The sequence below is a fragment of the Zootoca vivipara genome, chromosome 10 (assembly GCF_963506605.1).
Source record: "Zootoca vivipara chromosome 10, rZooViv1.1, whole genome shotgun sequence".
Taxonomy (NCBI): Eukaryota; Metazoa; Chordata; class Lepidosauria; order Squamata; family Lacertidae; genus Zootoca; species Zootoca vivipara.
Genome location: NC_083285.1, coordinates 18,192,296 through 18,211,566, shown reverse-complemented (window position 1 = coordinate 18,211,566; position 19,271 = coordinate 18,192,296). Strand labels below are relative to the sequence as shown.

The window sequence follows — 19,271 nt, the reverse complement described above, 5'->3', positions numbered from 1 at the left end:
TGACTTCTGCAAGTTATAACATACCTTAGGACTGAAATCTTCTTCTTCTTCTGAAGAAATCCAGCTGTCATTATCTGCTTTTCCAGAATCTCTGAAATGAACATTTAAAAATCAGAATATAAATCCAATTTTATAGAACTAATTTCATCAAAAGCAAATGTAAAATCTTACCTTAATGAATCTCCAAAGGAATGGTCATCAATAACTGTTCAAAAAACATATACAATAAACACATAAAAATCAAGACAATGAACAAACTTTAAGGAACAATTTCAGTTAAAATGTTTTAAACTGTACAAATCTATAAAGATTTTAAGGTACAAAGATAAATTATCTTTAAAAATCTGAAAATAACTGCCTTGTGCACTTTTCTCCATATTCACTAGCTAAATAAAAAACAGCAAGCACAGATCTAATATTCCCCCATTGTAAAGCTTATCACTCCCTATGGTATTGGGAATGGTGGAAATGCATCACCATTTAGCATACAAATCCACAATTAATGGTGCACATGGATACGAGTGTGCATGAATAGAAGGACCTATGTAAACACAAAATTCCTTTTCAAGTTGTGGTTTTTTTGACTGCATCAATGTAAAAAAAAAAGGCTCCATAGGCATATATTTATTTTAATTGTGAAGTTGTCTTTAAAGCCAAAGTGCAAGAAAGTTTCACATTCACAGATGCCTCAGTGTATATTTGTGACCTTGTTGAAAGCCAAGCCACCTTCCATGTTGGGAGTAATTTTGAGCACTCACACTATCTCAATTCCAAATGGCTGGGTCTTTCTGGGCCTTTTGGGGAATTTCTGAGGGGAAAGAAATCAGGGCTTTTCCCAAGTTATCCAAAGCTCAAAAAAATTCTGGTTTATGTCAGCCCTATTGTCTTGCAAAATTACTTGTTTCAGGGGCAGGGGGTGGGTAGGGTAGGAAATGCAAAGTACTTTTCCTAAATTTCCAGCTCTCTGCAAAGCAAGCTTCTGAGCCTGTTCATCATGCATGAGAACTCTGGAAATCCTCTCTCTTCCCCCAATAGATAAATCAAGGAGATTGAAGACCATCACTACACTTCCCATAACAGGCTGAAAAGGAATTAGAAGCTACACAGAAGAAACAGCCCACATCCTAACACTGGATAGTGCATAGAGAAACAACTTTCAGAGACCAAAGATACAATTCACTCATCCAAATTACCTCTGCTGACGTGTAACACTGTGAGCTCTAGTTAAGCAAGGCCATTACCCTATGGATGAGAAGTTCCTCACTGCCTGAGGAACATTCTCTGTGAAGGTTAGACAATCCCATCATGTATACAATGGGAGCTCTAGCATACAGTGGATCCATGTAGTACAGAACAGCAACAATCACTTCTAAATCATTAACTCTTAAAGAGAACAAGATACCAAGGGCTAAATTAGATGAAAGGTAAAGTCAGAAATTGCATTTCACATTTCTGCATTTTAAAACAAATTGCAGATATGGGGATGCTGATCAGACCCAAGTCCATGAAAGATAAAAGTGATGCTTATAGCAACTTCTTTCCCAGGAGGAAAAACATTGGGGGGGGGGGCAACAACTATGGCAGGGGGAGAGGATTTAAGCATCCATCCTTGGTTGCCATATTTCTCAATCCTGACACACACAAACCCATCATCTAGTTTGGCCATTATTTCCACATCAGCTTGCTACAATTGAACTATGCACTATGGATTTTCTAAAAGCAGTAAGCACAAACCAAAGCAGGGTATCTGAATTACAAATCTAAATCTAAATGAATCATTACATATTTGACCCTTGGAGACTGTTATACCTTTCCCTGAAACTCCTGCTGTTTGACTGAGTGTCAGGTGCACTTGTCTATCTATTTAGGCCAAGGCATGGAATGAATAGATAAAAACAGTGAATTCATAAAACAATTACAAATATAGAAACACAAATACACATATAAACTAACAAGTTATTCAATGTAATGAGTTTGCTGCAATGAAAAACAAGCCACCAATTCAAGTTCAAGAAAGGCAAATCATCCAACTCTATCCCACACTCAGATATTGGGATTTCTCCACTTCTCATAAAAGATCAAAGACACAACTAGAGATAAAAAAATGTAGTTTGGAAAGATGTAGCTGATACATTTAGTTCTCTGCTTGGGAATACAGTACCTGATCACTACATTCATATACCTCGGTTTAAGTACACAATTGGTTCCAAAAGTCTGTACTTAACCTGAAGCGTACTTAACCTGAAGCGAACTTTCCCAGTGAAAGTAATGGAAAGTGAATTAATCCGTTCCAGACGGGTCCACAGAGTACTTAAACTGAAAGTACTCAAACCGAGGCGTACTTAAACCGAGGTACCGTATGACTTTATATGATACTCCCCCCCCCCCTTCTAAGCAGACTGGCTACCAATACAGGGCATGAAAGTTTTCCATTCCATTTAGCATTATTTGCCTGTGAATCTGGAGCTTGTCTTAACAAGTGTGAAAGCACATTTTTTATCCTTACATATTTTGGTATATTACATAGATTAATGTATTGAGATGAATATGCTAACATTCTTCTCTTATTTCCCAGGAGGCACTTCTAAGATAGCAGTATAAGTCCAGCTGAGAAAAATGTGGCTCACTTTCAGTTAAATGAGTATAGGATTGCAGCTTCTCAGGATACAAAGCGGATGGGCCTAGCTAATCCTCCTGACACTTCTTGGCACGCCTACCTATGGCAAGAAAAGGTTAAAGCCCACAGAAGTTTCCTAAACCACATATTTAGGAGACCAATCTATGAAGTGTGGGAGAGAAACAAAGCTTTTTTAGAGAAGAAAACGCCATGGTGGGTGTCACCGGTAAATGTGTTGGCAATACAGAAACTCAATATGGAGAAAAAGGGAGTCACCTATGAGGAAATTGTCGTCAAATCAAAAGAAGAGTTTAAATTAAAAACATATGAGTAAATACAGGACCGATTGGCAGGATGGATACAATATCATCAAATTAATGATTTGTTTATTAAGGATAGAAGAAATTTGGGCTTCAAAGAAAAGAAATCTAAATTCCAAATTGAACTTTTAGGTAGTAATCAAAAAACGCTGTCAAAAATGTACAATTTATTGTTAGATTGGTACACCATGAACGAGTCAGTGAAAGAGTCAATGATAAAATGGGCAATTGATTTTGGGCACAATATAGAATTTGATGCGTGGGTAAAATTATGGAAGGAGAGTTTAAAGTTTACGGCCTGTACAGCTCTAAAAGAAAACATTATGAAAATGGTCTATCGTTGGTACTTGACTCCGGTCAAGTTAGCAAAAATGTACAGATTGCAGAATAAGGCGTGTTGGAAATGTAAAACATCAAATGGAGAATTTTTCCACGTATTGGGGATGCCCGAAGATTAAAATATTTTGGGAGGCGGTTTATAATGAATTAAAAAAAGATATTTAAGTACACCTTCCCAAAAAACCCCGAGGCCTTTCTATTGAAGCTGTTGGACAATGGGATTGCGAATACAGATCAAAGATTCTTTATGTATGTTACTGTGGCCGCTAGATTATTAATTGCTCAAAAGTGGAGGTTACATGAGATACCCTTAATAACGGAGTGGCAAACGAAGTTGCTGGATCTTATGGAAATGGCCAAACTGACCTATAGAATACGGGACCAGGCTGACGAGAAATTTCATAGAGAATGGAGTAAATTTGTAGACTATGCTAAGACGAATTATAGAGGAATGAAAACGTTGGCGGTTATGAGTTAAATCCCATATCTGTGATTTTAAGTGATATCAGAAATACGCGAGAGGATGGAAATAATTTACCTGCTGGGGGGTGGGGGTGGAGGGAAGTCAGAGCTGGGGACAGCTATGTATTGTTTTGATTAATTGTGTGATGTTCAAGTTGTTAAAAAGTGGGAAATCAATAAAAATTTAATGGTAAAAATAAATAAATCCTCCTGACCCTTCCAGCATTAGGGTATGTTACAACAACCAAAATAAATTCTCTCATGCTACAAACTTACTCTAGAGCAATTTATAAACACCAATTAAGAAGAGACACATTAGTATTCACTTTTGTTATATATACAAGCAGGAAGCTTCCTGATCATTCCTTTAAAAAAGTGACAATGTTGAAGGAAAGACTTACATTGTATCAGTGTTTCATAAGAAAAGAAAATGTAACTTTAATAGTTGGAAAATACCAAACTAAATAGTTAAAGCAGGATTAAGGGGCACATGAGACAGTGTGTGTGTGTGTGTGTGTGCGCGCGTGTGCGTGTGTATGTAAAAAAGGTAAAGGTAAATGACCCCTCGACAGTAGGATACAGAAACGTCTGTCCCCCAACAGCCCCCTGCACAACAATTGAGCTTGTTCCATTAGAAGCAGCAAAAGTTTTTTTTAAAAAAAAAGCCCAACTGCTGAAGAGGGAGGGGAAGATGTGCAGCAAAAGGAAAGCCAAGGAGGAAACACTTAACCCTCCACATGTACTGCAATACCATCAAATATTCATCCCATGCAGTACTTAATTAGGCTTGATGGGGGCGGGGAAGTATCTCAATGGCTCCAACGAAACAGCATTTTTAAGGTCAATTACTGTGCAAGAGTGTGAGGATCCTCGTTGAGATTACAGATGAGGAGGGAAAGATTAACTGTAAAGAGGGTGTTGACAGCAAGTCTAAATGTATATGTGCATGTCTTTCTCTGTGTATAAGGGCTGTGGGTATGATTGAATGAGTGTTATGAACATGTTACTTGAGAATATGCAGCAATTTGCATATGTAAGAGTGTGCCAGGAGACTCCTCCACTTTTTTATGTTAGTCCTAACCATGGCTTATATGCAGCCCCTGGGAACTTAGACATTAGAAAATGCAGCCCTTGGACCCGAAAAGATTCCCTACCCCTGTTTTACACTATGATAATTATGGTTAAAGAAATACATATCCAACCTAGATTCCACCAGCTTGTAGCTACTTTTTATGAGCACTGTTAGTTTGGCTGTTTTGATACCAGTATTGAGAACCCAGGGCTGTCGTTCAAATTGAATGCTGTTGGCAAGTTCAATATGCAGCCAGAAATTAATCTGCCATCTCTCATTCTACAGTGCATCCAGAGACGTTATTATTACTATCATCATCATCATCATCATCCATCCATCCTTTAATATATGAATCACTTCCCATGAGGGATTCTGGAGCAATTTACAATATTACTAGAAGTCAAAAACCACGACTCTTAGGTTTCTACTGCAGAAGTGACAGCACAAAGATATGAGAAGAAATGCTGGCTGAAGCCAAGTTTCGATGTTTGTTTTTTTAAAAAGGGGGGCACCCCTTTCAGTTTAACATGCTATGTTAAGGGGTTTCCATGGTCACTTAAGCTCCAAAATGCTGGGAAGTTACAGCTGCTAAGGGCCACATCCTTAGCAATGTTTTATTTAGGGAATATGAATATGGCATGGTATCATATGTTTTGGTTAGTTAAAAGTTTCACCACTACCTTAAAGCTTTCAGTGGCAGGGGGGTAGACTTAAGCCCCAGACTTCTCTGTACACCGGAAAATGCAACTGAATCTATCATGCAACCAAAGCTACTGAACTTGCAAGCAATACCCTCCACACAGAATGACAGAGCTAGAAATGACCTTGTAACTCATTTTTCCTTTTAACCCATTAAATAAGTGAATAGGCAGGATGTGTTGCACTAGCTGCAGCATGATGTCTCATATAAAGGTTGGTATATAATGTTTCAAAGCAGCATTGTGGCAATCATTTTTCGTATCAGGGCCTAGCTCTGTAAATATACACACCATGAACAAAAATGATCTTTGAACATGCACATAGTGCAATTTCCTCCGAAATGTCTCACCAGAACACTTCATGCACCAAGTCTGCAGATCAAAGAGTGAACCTTCCTTGCAAGATTATGAACTTCTTTTTATTTTAATAAGCAGACGCCCCATGAAGAATAAAAAAGTAATCCTAGTGTACTGCTGCTTTGAATCTTGTACCTTGTCATGGAATTTGCTTCTCTCCAAACTGACCATCCCTTCCCAAGTCTCACTCCCCCTTTCCCCATTGAGGGAGATATTATGATTAAGTTCAGGATTACAAAATAAAAATAAAAAAATCATTCCAGTAGCACCTTAAAGACTAACTAAGTTTGTCATAGGTATGAGCTTTCGTGTGCATGCACACTTCTTCAGATACTTCTTGAGGATTACAATGAGAGTTTAAGAAGACAAATACTTATTAATTGCTTCTATAAAGTGTGTGTATAAACTTAAATTGCTTAAATGTGATATTTTTTACTAAGCAGCCAATGACACAAAGTAAGTGCAATATTATAGAAGCTGTTCTATTCTAGCCCCTCAAATATGGCATACATTTAACTAAGTTTGCATATAGCCACAGTGTAATTCAGTAGCCTAAAGCTTGAATTCTTCAGGTGCCATAAACTTTAAGAAATCCTTAGACACACACACACTCATTCTGCACTATATTAACATACTGTACAGGCTTGTTTCAGGTTGAAAACTCAGCAACCCCTAGTAGGAGGCACACAGAAGCAGTGAAGAATGTGGCTACTCTGCAATGAACAAGGGTTTAAACTAAATGACCTTCAAATTCCCTTCCAACTCTTACCATTTTGTGAATATTATTAGTCACCAGTTGGGTACTTGAAACATAGAAAGGGTAGCTTCAGTTTGCCTGATCACTTCGGTTGCATAGACTCCATGTCGGAACAAGAAGAGATTGTCTTGTTTTAGTATATAAAAAGTTTAGTATATAAAATCGTACCTTCTTTGTTTGTAGCAGGTGCACCCAACATGCCAGAATATCCATGTTTTTCTGGGCTGCTCAATAAAGTTAAGACTTTTTGATCTCCAGAGCTCTGTTCTTTATTTTTGCAGTTAGAAAATTCAGATACATATTGCAAAAGACTAAGGGGTAGAAGGGAGATAATGAAGAGAATAAGAACAAACCTCAAACCAGAAGAACATTTTTACATCAACTCAAGAAGTAAAATCCTAACTTTTGCAAGGGTCTTTGACTTTCTAAAGATCCACTCTCACATGAGAGTTGATCCATTTATTTATTTATTTATTTGTGTGATTGTGTGTGTGTGTGCGCGCGTGCGTGCGTAGCTAGATAGATATTTTCATTCCAGCTATGGTTGAAGAAATTCAAACTATTTATTTTATGGTCAATGAATAATCTTATATGTTAGAATTAAAAGCTTACATGGGATCTCCGCTATTCAGAGCATACTCCTTTGTTGACCATCCACTTCCATCTCTATGAAAAACATCTGAGCCATGTCGAAGAAGAATGTTTGTTAAATCACGGTTTTTTTCAGAAGCAGCAGTCAACAGTGGAGTTCTGAAACAGAAAGGGCAAGAATGGCTGAATTTTATTGATGAATTTAACTTAGATGATCTACCTGCTGCTGGTTAACAGAACAATACAAACCATGATCTGCTACACTGGAAATAATGTAGATAAGGCAAAGCACCCCTCCACCCAGCTTTGTCAAACTCTGCCAATAGTAAGTGGGACCAGTGTTGCAGAACTCTCAACTTTGCCTATCTAAATCCAGCACAGGCGTAAGCTACCACTAGTGGAATCCCTGTAGTGGAATCCCTGCCACTAGTAATCAAGGTATACCCACAGAATCTGGTGTTTCAGGGTGGGAACTGTGAAGGCGCCTGCCTGATATCAATAGGCAGGGAGTTCCAAAGTGCAGATGCTGCCACACCAAAGGACTGATTTCTTACAAATGTGGGATGTGTATTATATGGCACCTGTATTAGTGCTGATTCCGCCAATCAAACCAGTCAAGTGGGCATATATGAGGTAAGCAAGAACATGAAAGGGTGGGCAGCACAGAAGAAAGTTCCATGCAGATACTCTCTTTTTTTGGTCAAGATTAGGCTACTATATTGTTACACCAGCAAAGCAACATTTCAGAATGAGATTCAAAGTCTATTCACTACAGCATCCTTTATCCACATTAGCATACTAGTTAAAGGTTGTGAAATTCTACTGCGAGAATAAAAACATGGAGAGCTGGTGATTATTAAGAACAGACCCTACCTCAAATCTGCTCCAAAAGGGTGGAGGAACCTACAAAGCAGATTGCAGTGGGGTTTACAGGACACATGTTGGGAGAACTTTTGTTGCAAGAGTAGAAGTAGCTCTGCAAGTTCAATTTCTTTCTTGGATACAACCCATAGTCTATTCATATATTACAGTTCATAGGACAGAAACTGCAACAGTTTTCTTTAGAAATAGTCCTTATGTCTTTAGATCAGGTAAATGAATAAGACTGTACCTTCCTGAATTATCTGTGGCATTTACAGAAGCTCCTTTTTTCAAAAGAAACTCTACAATTTCTCGATTGTCTTCTGTGACAGCAACAAATAGAGGTGTATACCCATCCTGTAAGCATAAAACTGAATTAGCAGACAAAATTTGCAATACACACATATTTACTGTTTTACATACAACTTGAGGACATTTGTGTGTGGACCAAAGTTGTCTGCATCCAAGAGAGCTTGCACAAAGTAAGGTGGGAGAACTCCAAGTCTGAAGGTGAGGGGAGCTCCTTTAGACAGTGTTTTTCAATCCAGAGTTCTCAAATATTGTTGAACTACAACTCTCACCATACCCAATGGCTTGCAAAGCTGTCTAGGGATGACCGAAATTGAAATCAAACACAGCTGGGAACCCTATTTTATTATTTTTATTATTAAAATTTATACACCACCCTATACCCACAGGTCTCATTGAAGAATATTGCCTTAAGAAAGCCTCTAGGGCTTGGTGCACCCAAACTAGTCCTACACAAGGGGCTAAAAGCACATAGGATGGCTTCACGCTTCTTTGAATTACTCTCTTCCCACTTCAGTAACCAATGGCAGGACAGGGCAGCACCACTTCCTAATTGCTCTGAGTAATTCTCTCTCTTCTCCTTCCTGCTCCCACATAGGGGGAATCATTTGAATAATATCACACCCAACTCAGAACCAGCATGCTATGCTTTCACATGGATGCTTGGTAATTTGTACATGTTGCACATGTTGATTGGGGGTGGGTGGGTAATATACAAAAGTTACTCATTACACTGTTCTCTTGCCACAAAAGACAAGTTGCATGCAAGTTGACAACATAAGCAAAATTATTTTTCTTCAATAAACTATTTTAACATTCAAAACAGCATTCAGAAGCAAAAATTATTTTATGGTATTCAGCTAATTTTACTTTACCTCATTCTGTGCTTCAATATCAGCATTATATTCAAGGAGACGTTTTGTAATAGATAAACCAGAATTAGCAGCAGCATAGTGGAGGGCAGTGTTACTGTGAACATCCACAATATTAGGGTCTGCTCCGTTCTCAAGCAGATAAATTGCACAAAATTCCTGCTGGCATTGTACAGCCTGCAACAATTAAAAAAAGGAAATTAGGCCCACAAAATATGTTAATACAAACAAATATTTAATGCTGTCAGAATTTAATGAAACATGAAGCAATAACTTAAACTTTATAATCAACTTACTGATGGTTATAAACAACTTATATATATATATAAACAACTTATTGATGGTTGTCATTAACAAAAAAGTGGTACTAAACTGGCATTTTCAACTAGATATGGCATGTATAGAATGTGGTACTGTATTACTGCTTCATACATACCTTCATTAATGGAGTTTTCCCTTCATTATCACGGAAATTTAGTTGGCATTTGTTGCCTACCAAGAAAGCAACAATATCTGTATATCCACTGGCACAGGCAAGATGCAAAGGTGTTCTGGAAGGCATACCATTGAGTTCAATCAAGACATCACTCAGAACAGCAAGAGTTTTTTCCTATGTGTTATTTGACTTAATATTTCTTATCTTACACTTTTGGTTTTGCCCATTTCCCCCTCACAACAACCCTAAAAGTGAAACCTGAGAGATTGATTGACACATAGTTACTAAACTTCATGGGACAAGTATGTTCACAACGTAATAAAGACTCTCCACACCTACTGCTTCTCGTGGTCAATATTAATGCATTATTTACATTATTTTTTATTAAGTAAGAAGTTGCAATAAGTTAACAGGTGCCTGAAAATAGTGAGGCAAGAAATGAAATCAGTAACAACCCCAAGGAATGTACTGAAGGGGCTGAAGACTCCAAGACTGCTTAACACAATCCCTGCATTCTACCCTGTAAGGGAAACATCATGCAAATGACCAATTATTCCCTAATCAGAAGCAGATACAGCGGGGTGACTGCTGCATATATCACCCTGCACACCTTCCAGGGGTGCCAACTTCAATAAAGTATTGGACAACAGGTAAGCCCCACCCCGCATAATCAATCAACAAGACATGGTGCACACACATCACTTGAATAGCCATGCCCAGCAACTTGGGGCTGGCCCCCTCAAATATTTTATGGGGGAGGGGGGCAAAGTGGCCTCAGCCCCTAGGAGTTGGCTCCTATAGATCTTTGAACCACCGGTGTCCAGGATGAGGATGCAGAGGGTTCATGGGCCAGGCACCGACCAAGGAGGGGACAGAATTCCTTGCTTAGGAGGTACTTTCACTCTCTCCTGCGACTTGGCCTACCTCAAGGGCTACTGTGAAGATACAATGACTGTTGTATATATCACCTGGCACTCCTTCAACTGGTGCCAACTTGAATAAAATATTGGGGAGACAAGGACTGGCCCCCTCAAATATTTTATGGGGGGGAGGCCCGAGGAACCCTGACCCCTAGGAGTTGACCCCTACGGATCTTTGTACCACTGAAAAAGCAATCTCCGGCATCCAGGATGAGGATGCAGTCGGTTCAGGGCCAGGCACCGACCAAGGAGAGGACTGAATTCCTTGCTTTGGGGTACTTTCTCTCTCTCTCTCTCTCTCTTGGTCTACCTCACAGGGCTACTGTGAAGATACAGCGGAGTGACTGTATCTTCAAAGGAAGCAGCAGCAGCAGGCCAAGCTGAGCGCCAAACCGTGTAGGAGGAGGAGGCGCTATATTCCCAAAACAACAACAATAATGATAATAATAAAATGCCAAGACGTCTCCTCCGGCTCAGATTCGGGGAGGGGGGAGCCTTTTCCGCGGGCAGGATCCCTCCGGCTCCCTCTCATCACCTGGAGTCCTTATCCGGCTCGTTGATGTCGTGCCTCTGCACTAGCCGCTGCACGTCGCCCAGGCTCCCTTCGGCCGCTGCCCGGTGCAGCTGGCCCAACTCTTTCTTCCGCACCACGTAGGCGCCATCGCTGGCGAGGCACGAGGCACAGGCGGTCAAGACAACCTCGCTGACCGCTTCGCTAGACGCCGACGCCGATGCTGGCGACTGCTGCTGCTGCCCCGCCGCCCGCCTCTTCTTGAGCCTCAAGATCCCCTTTAGCCGCTTCATCCCTGTCGGCGGAGGCCGGGGGAAGGGAAGCGGAGAGGCGGCGGCGGGGCTCTCGGGGGACGCAGCCGCCGGCCGACTGGACTCCCTCTCGCCGGGAAACGAAAACGGCCCCTGACAGACATTCAACGACCCATTGGCTGGAACGGGGTGGGGGTGGGAGGCGGGGGGAGAGGGCCTTCCGCGCGAGCCGCCAACCGCCGCCTCAGAACCGCGACGGTGGGCGGGGCGAGGAAAGCGCGGCTCGCAGCCAAGGCAACGGCTTTTTCCTCTGGGCGGAGTTACGCATGCGCTCGGAGAGAAAGGATTTCCGGCAGCGAGGTCGCTTCCTTTTAAAGTGGCGCATGCGCGACTGTCCTTGGAAGTTCCTCGGGTTCTCTTCTCAGCTGCTCTTAAGTACGCGTGGCTGGCTTGCCACGTGCGTTGCGTGCGAAGCCTCGATTTGCCCCGGGGTTAAATGAGGAGGACTGCACGCGTGGCTCGAGACAAAAACTCTGCGGCTTTATTTCATGTACTTTGTTTCACACAACTGCGCCCACTCCTACGCTGCGTTTGTATTGCTAGCCTCCACTGGCTGCGTTTTCAGCATGCGGCATCCAAAGGTCGCTATCCTGGAGCCTTTGTCTTGTTTGGGCCCCTTTTCTTGCTGCGTGGCACCCACTTCCAGTGTTCTTCCTCGCGCCCCCGTTGATTTTGCCCCACCCCCCAATGCCTTGTGTGACAGTTACAGGTAGGTAGCCCTTTTGGTCTGAGTCGAAACAAAATAAAAAAAATTCCTTCAGTAGCACCTTAAAGACCAACTAAGTTTTTATTTTGGTATGAGCTTTCGTGTGACAGTGACACTGTAAAACCATCTCGAGTGCTTGGCAATACTGTATTGAGTCCGTGGCTCATGTGCTTCCGACTTGCACTCTTGATGAAGATTTGAGGAGTTTCAGTTGATGGACTATGCCAAAATGGCCAAACTCGGAAGCTCAGGAATCAAGTAGAAATTTTAAAAAGAATGGGAAATGTTTAGAATGTGTATACAAAATCATTGTAAACAGGTCAAAGCATTAGCAGGATTTAAAACACACTTTTAATGTAACAGAATGTATAAATGTATTGATATACACTGTGGTTAAACCACTGAGCTTGCTGATCAGGAGGTCAGCAGTTCGAATCCCCGCGACGGAGTGAGCTCCCGTTGCTTGGTCCCAGCTCCTGCCAACCTACCGTAGCAGTTCGAAAGCACGTCAAAATGCAAGTAGATAAATAGGAACCGCTACAGCGGGAAGGTAAACGGCGTTTCCATGTGCTGCTCTGGTTTGCCAGAAGCGGCTTTGTCATGCTGGCCACATGACCTGGAAGCTATACGCCGGCTCCCTCAGCCAATAATGCAAGATGAGCGTGCAACCCCAGATTCGGTCACGACTGGACCTAATGGTCAGGGGTCCCTTTACCTTTACCTTTGAAATAGAATCAATAGGGCCCATGGAAGGGATGGGGGGGGGATCAGAAGATTCAGAGTAATCTCAATAAGTAGATTTGGAAATGGTTTTGTTGTATGTTTATATTTTGGAAAATCAAATACTGTAATTTTTCAAAAAATAATAATAATTGAGGAGTGAAGTTATCACTCTGTTATTGTCCATGTTGCGTTGCTCAAGCATTGCTACTGTGCCCTTTCTTTTAGCAGATCAAGATGATCAGGTGACAGCAAAAACTGCAAGGTTTTGAGCAGGGGCAATTAGAATAAGATTTATTATTTGATTATTGATGTAAACCCCCAAAATGTATTTTCTATAGTTAAGTTTTTTGTCTCTCATCTTCAGTACATTTTAGTGCTATGGCTAGTGGCTGATGCAAATAAAGGTTCATTAATCTCAAGTGTTTTGGGGAGCATTTATCAGGATCCCAGGGAGACCTCGTCTGAGGAAGAGGCTTGTCAGCCCATAGAGAACCCCTACTACAACTAAAGATCTGGAAGAACCCACAAAAATCCCAAGGCAGCCTGACGTGTTGAGGCTCATGGGTGTCTCACCCAAGCCCTCTCAGTTACATATTGAACCAAGCCCTTTATCCCCACTTCTCTCCCTTCAGTGCCTTGAGAGCAAAGACAGCAATGGACCTAGTGGGAAGTCCAGAATTGATATAGAGGACCCCATCTGTCACCTGGGGTCTCCTTTGGGAAATTGCCTGTGATGACTTTGCTCTGAACACACAGAGAGAGACATCAAGAAGCATGTGGATTTAGGTTGACAACATTAATATAATGGTGAATTTTGCCACAGCTTAAAGTGATTTATATATCACTTAATCTCTACTTAAGACCTTAATGTGGAGCTTAAATGAAGCTTAACAATGCAGAACTTTTATACAAGGCTTACTCTGAGGTGAAGGTGAGTACAGGGCTGCCTCTGTTCCTGTTTGGACTACATGTGCAGATAAGTAGCGTAAATATAGCGTCCATGCAAAAATGTGTCTGTTTAACTCTCCTGAATCAATTGCCTGAAATGGCCACATTATAATGGTTCGAACATGCTTTCATCCTGGCTGCCTTTGCCCTATTATGCTGCTTTGAACCTTGCTTGCCTTTTGCTCATTGTTTTGCTCATGGATTATATATATATATCAGAGGCATGTTGGGAGCATAGTTATGATTTGGCTGGATTTTTGAAAACGATGTGTTCGTACACTATGTGTAGTGGGAAAGAAAGAGGGACCAGGCGCCAGTTTAAAATATAAATATGAGTTGCCCCATTCGTAGTTGTCCATTCTTTATTTAATTTCACCCCAATACTTCCTACACAGTGTGGTGTAGTGGTTAAGAGCAGTAGACTTGTAATCTGGGGAACCGGGTTCGCGTCTCTGCACCTCTACATGCAGCTGCTGGGTGACCTTGGGCTAGTCACATTTCTCTGAAGTCTCTCAGCCCCACCCACCTCACAGGGTATCTGTTGTGGGGGAAGAAGGGAAAGGAGATTGTTAGCCGCTTTGAGACTCCTTCGGGTAGTGATAAAGCGGGATATCAAATTCAAACTCTTCTTCTTCTTCTTCTTCTTCTTCTTCTTCTTCTTCTTCTTCTTCTTCTTCTTCTTCCTAGTATGCTATGAGAACCAGAAAAAAGAATCAGTTTTGATAGTTCTCCAATGTGTAGGAGCCAAATTATTACACCAAATTATTAATGAAAGGCCTCACTGTAGGTGAATGTAATGCTCTTGATATTGACACATAAAAATCCACAGTGGGGAAAGCAGTGAGATTGCAGGAGAAGGTGAAGGCGGGAGCATTAAGCATCCCCTTCACTTATTGCTCGGTCTTGAAGTTGCACACCTGCAATCCCGTTTTTAGCATTACCCATGAAAATCAGCCTAGCTTCTTAAAATAACATTTCTACAGCTACATTACTATGACATCTAGTGGGGAAAGTGATGTAGTACGTTTTGCTATAGCCGAGGTTTTCAACATTTTTGAGTGCTTCTTCTTCTTTGGTGATCACTCGTAGCCAAGTAAGATTGTCTTCCATAAACATGGTTTTAACAGTGAGTCCGTAGGTGACTGTGGAGGTCAATTCTGGATCCACACGTCCTTCCACAGTGGGGACATTGGTTTCCAGGTGGGAGTTGATCACGGTGTGGATTTGCCAAGCGTGCCTTCCTCTTGGCACGTTTCTCCCTTGCGTCCTGAGATCAAGTTTCTTCAAAGCCCATGACACCCTTGACCAGCTACAGTCTTTCTGCGGCACCCCTTTGAGGTTCAGGAGTAGGGCCGGATTTAGATGAGGAGAGGCCGTAGGCTACTCCACTTGTGAGGCCCCACCCCACCCCCACCCTCACAACTAGAAGAAATTGGAAGAGTGTTATAAACAAAATTGAGTGAAGCCAAGGATGGTGACGGGTATTTAAAATTCTACAATTCACAATTTCTCCTTTAAAGGACCTAAGATACTATTGTTAAATACCAGGGCAGGCCTGGGCAGGCTGGGTCGTCCTCTTATAAAGTAGGCTATACGGTACTTTTGTTATTCTGTGCAAGGTGATGTTTCCACTTGTTAATGCACAGCTTTTTTTTAATGCTCCGTATTTAACATATTAGCTGTGCTCACCATGGTGTTGTTAACCTGCCCTGGAACTATGAATCGAAATAATAATAATAATGTTACCACCAACCTCTGTTTCCACTCTTCATGTGGTGAGTGCTGTTGTTTATGGAGTCAAAATAGCACATTCACATGGGAATGCTGACATTTGCAGAAAAGCAGAAATTCTCTTTTTTTAAAAAAAAGGGGAGGAGGTAGATAGAGCCCCAGAAAAGGGTATTCAGACTGCATATGTATGTACTTATGTGCAGAGCATGGGATTGGAGGGTGGGGTGAAAGGAGCACATTGAGGCCACTAAGTTGCTACCCTTGGCTTTTCTTAGGCAGGAAGCTGTCCAGCTCTGAGCCTCAAAAGGAAGAGATGTACAGTCGTACCTCAGAAGTCAAATGCCTTGCGAGTCAAACGTTTTGGCTCCTGAATGCCGCAAACCCGGAATTGAGTGTTCCGGTTTGCAAATGTTCTTTGGAACCCAAATGACACAGGTTCTGCGGGTTCCGATTGGTTGCAGGAGCTTCCTGCAGCCAATTGGAAGCTGCGCCTTGGTTTCCGGAAGTTTTGGAAGTCGAACAGACTTCTGGAACGGATTCCGTTCGACTTCCAAGGTATGGCTGTATTTGAAAGTGTGGATCAGATTGGCATCCAAAAGGTTTCCCTTGTCTGCCAGGAGGTTGAGGACAGATGGAAGAAATAGGTTGGCGCTTGACCCGCTAATCCACACTTTCAAAGCTCCCTGCTTCATAGTGGCATCTAGATTAAGGAAACCCAAGTGATTTTACTGCTGTGCTGTTAGCTTTTCAAAGGGTAGCTATGGAACCTTTATTCCAAATGATACTTTGTTGCTGACTTGAATGTGACCTATTGAAATTTCTGATGCCTCTGTTTATTCATCTCATGTCTCTTCTGCATGTTTTGCTGTGCCATCTATTTTATTGGATATGCTTTACTGTTTTGTAGCTGTTTTTTAACATCTTGTATCTAAAAAGCAGGGTAAAAATCTATCTAAATAAAATAAATACTAATTAAGTCAACTATATCAACCTGGGTGCTGTTTTGGTACCTCCTTCTAAGGAGGTGTAATCTGCTATAAACTCATATTGGCCCAGTTCACATGTATTGCTAAACCATGGTTTATTAAACTAAACCATGGCTTCGCATTGTGTGTGAACCCAGTCCAGTAGCTTAACTATAAAGGTTGATGGTTAACCGAAATTTGTAGGTGGTTTATACTTAACATTAACCATAGCTTAGCATTATGTCTGAACCTGGACCTCCTCGTCAGCTATGGTTAAGGAGCTGTCATGTAGCCGAAAAGCTATAGAGCCACAAGTAAAGAGCCATAAAAAAGTCAAAATTCTTTCAAAACTTGCCTGATCTCAATGACACTTTTAACTATTCTGTGGTATATTAAAAAGGGGTAAATTATAGTCTAACTAATGCCTCAGTTTTAACTTTGCTGTATAAATGAGACAACTAAGTGGATCTCTTTGGGGTTTTTTTGGGGGGGGTTGTATATATATATATATATATATATATATATATATATATATATATATATACACACACACACACATACATATATATATATATATATAAGCATGCCATTTTGGAAAATTAAGGCAAGAAAACAGATTCTTCTGCAAAGAGCTTGAGTGGCAAGTAAGGAATGAGCATGAATCTGATTATTTCAATGAGTGAAATGTGAATTTTATTTGCCTCCTGACAATGCCTTTAGAAATTTTAGTTGAGAAACTGAATTGCTATTATATGTGGTGTAGATATTTATTGCCATCTACTGGCAGAAACATAGTGTTTTACACCCTTGAAATATTATGTGTTGTGATTCTTTTGTGGCACTGACAAATATTATTTCCTTAAAGTCAAAGCAAATCAGCCAAACCAATTTATATTTTAAGAAGCAATGCAGCAAAATTTTGAGCTTCTGAAATACTTGTGTTTCCCTCTGTAGATTGCATTGGGCTGATGTCTAGAGGTATCATTTCCAGTACCACTTAAATGTATGTATTCCCTTCCCCTATACTGATACTGGCTAATTCAGATGCAACGAGCCATTTACTGGAGCTCATTTATATTATAAAAAGGCAGGGCTAGTAGTCTTCCCAGCTGAACCTCCAAATTATCTGCAAAGCATTAATATGATCAAATATTGTTTTTAGCTACAGTGACATAAAAAAACTATAATACCTGTGAGGGTGTTGTTGCGGCTACTCTTGAGTAAAGACGCCCAAGTCCTCTCTGTCTTTAAGAGTTTTATTGTGCATAGTATTTACAGTGCAGAGATAGCAGAAAACATGACCTCTCAGTCACTCGCAGAATCTGGGAGTGGACGTTTCCAGCTACGGGACCAGCATAAGAGTTTGGGCACCCCGAAACACCTCCTCCCGAGATTACGTTTAATGGCGCGCCTTAATTTGGGCGCTGGAAGGGGCTGTCTGCCCCCCATCACCTCTTGCTCCTGGCGGCGCAGGGGCTCTCCAACATCGTTGAGCCTTGACACCTCCGTTCCGCTCACTTCCTGATTCCCCTCACCTGACCCACTGCTGCTGCTGCTCTTACTAGGCGAAGTGCTGGTTAGCAAGAGGGGAGGAGGCTCCTTGTAGGAAGGCCCCCTGACAATATCTCATAAAAGCACGGATGATGGTATTACCTGTAGTTTCATTGCTAATTTGGAAGTTGTGCCTGTATCTGATAGTATACCCTGTTCCTTTGTCGACTGTAGAGCACAGACTTCTGGTGACTTGTTCTCAGAGTCGGCATCTAGGCCACAGCTCAAGGCTAGGGATATGGTGACACCTACACACTAAAAAACCATTTCGTTGTAGAGCATGAATGCAGTGTTTTCTCTCCCTTCCCTGCCTTTGAGCATTGCCAATTGCTGTTCAAAGATGTAGTGTTCCGGGTCCTCATGAAGCATGACCTCTGAGGCCTTTGGAAGGCCTCTGACACGACTTCCAGGACTTCCAGGCACTGCTTTAAGTTGGCTAAGTTCTCACTTAGCTAACTTAAATCCCCACTTAATTCTCCACTTAGCCCACTTAACTACCCACTTAAGTACCCACCATGCCCACCTAAGTGCCTATTTAGCCCACTTAAGTGCTCCCCATTCCCACTTAAGTGCCTCCATAGGCCACTCAGTGCTCCTTGGTATTTCTGTCACAGCTCTAGTGCTGGCAGTCAGGTAAAATACCTTGGCTACTTCTGAGGCATTCTGGCATGAAGAGCACCGTACCACCCACCACCCATTGCTTCCAGCACAAGGGGTGTGTGTGCACAGGGAAAAGGCCGACTTGACTTGATTTTCTTAGGACCTGCTGGGGTTACACTGCATAACGCTGAACAGTTAGCAAGTGCCTCCTCAGTACATCTTCACAGTGAGCTGGCAATAAAGCTGCGCACCAGCCTATTCCTGGGGCTTCAAGCCAAGGTGGAGTTGCTCATGTTAGGATACAGGGGCCATTTGCTTATCTACCCGCTCTGGAGTTACATGCCCACAGCAGAAAACTTGATTGTGTTTAACTGCTGAATATTGTAAGTACAGTCATACCTCAGGTTATGGCCGCTTCAGAATGCACGTTTTCAAGTTGCGCACCGTGCCGAACCCGGAAGTCCCGGAATGGGTTACTTCCAGGTTTCGGTGCTCGTGCATGCGCAGAAACACCGAATCGCAACCCGCACATGCACAGATGTGGTGCTGTGGGTTGCGAACGTGCCTCCCGCATGGATCACGTTCGCAACCCGAGCGTCCACTGTAATAGTTAA

The 19,271-nt window shown here is 41.8% G+C and overlaps 1 protein-coding gene across 5 annotated transcripts in view; it reads right to left on the bottom strand.

The window, feature by feature from the left end:
• The window catches only part of ANKRD7 (ankyrin repeat domain 7), a 55,801-nt gene extending 44,238 nt beyond the window's left edge, over positions 1-11,563 (bottom strand). For all 5 annotated transcript variants that reach the window (XM_035127225.2, XM_035127228.2, XM_035127227.2 and 2 more), the window contains exons 1-8: positions 11,147-11,563; positions 9,692-9,806; positions 9,259-9,432; positions 8,325-8,431; positions 7,235-7,372; positions 6,791-6,933; positions 172-205; positions 25-91 (exon numbers count right to left, since the gene is read on the bottom strand). In XM_035127225.2, coding sequence (XP_034983116.2) covers positions 25-91; positions 172-205; positions 6,791-6,933; positions 7,235-7,372; positions 8,325-8,431; positions 9,259-9,432; positions 9,692-9,806; positions 11,147-11,415 — 1,047 coding nt within the window. In that variant the 5' untranslated portion in view covers positions 11,416-11,563. The remainder of the gene's footprint in view (positions 1-24; positions 92-171; positions 206-6,790; positions 6,934-7,234; positions 7,373-8,324; positions 8,432-9,258; positions 9,433-9,691; positions 9,807-11,146) is intronic.
• Between the last annotated feature and the right edge of the window lie 7,708 nt (positions 11,564-19,271).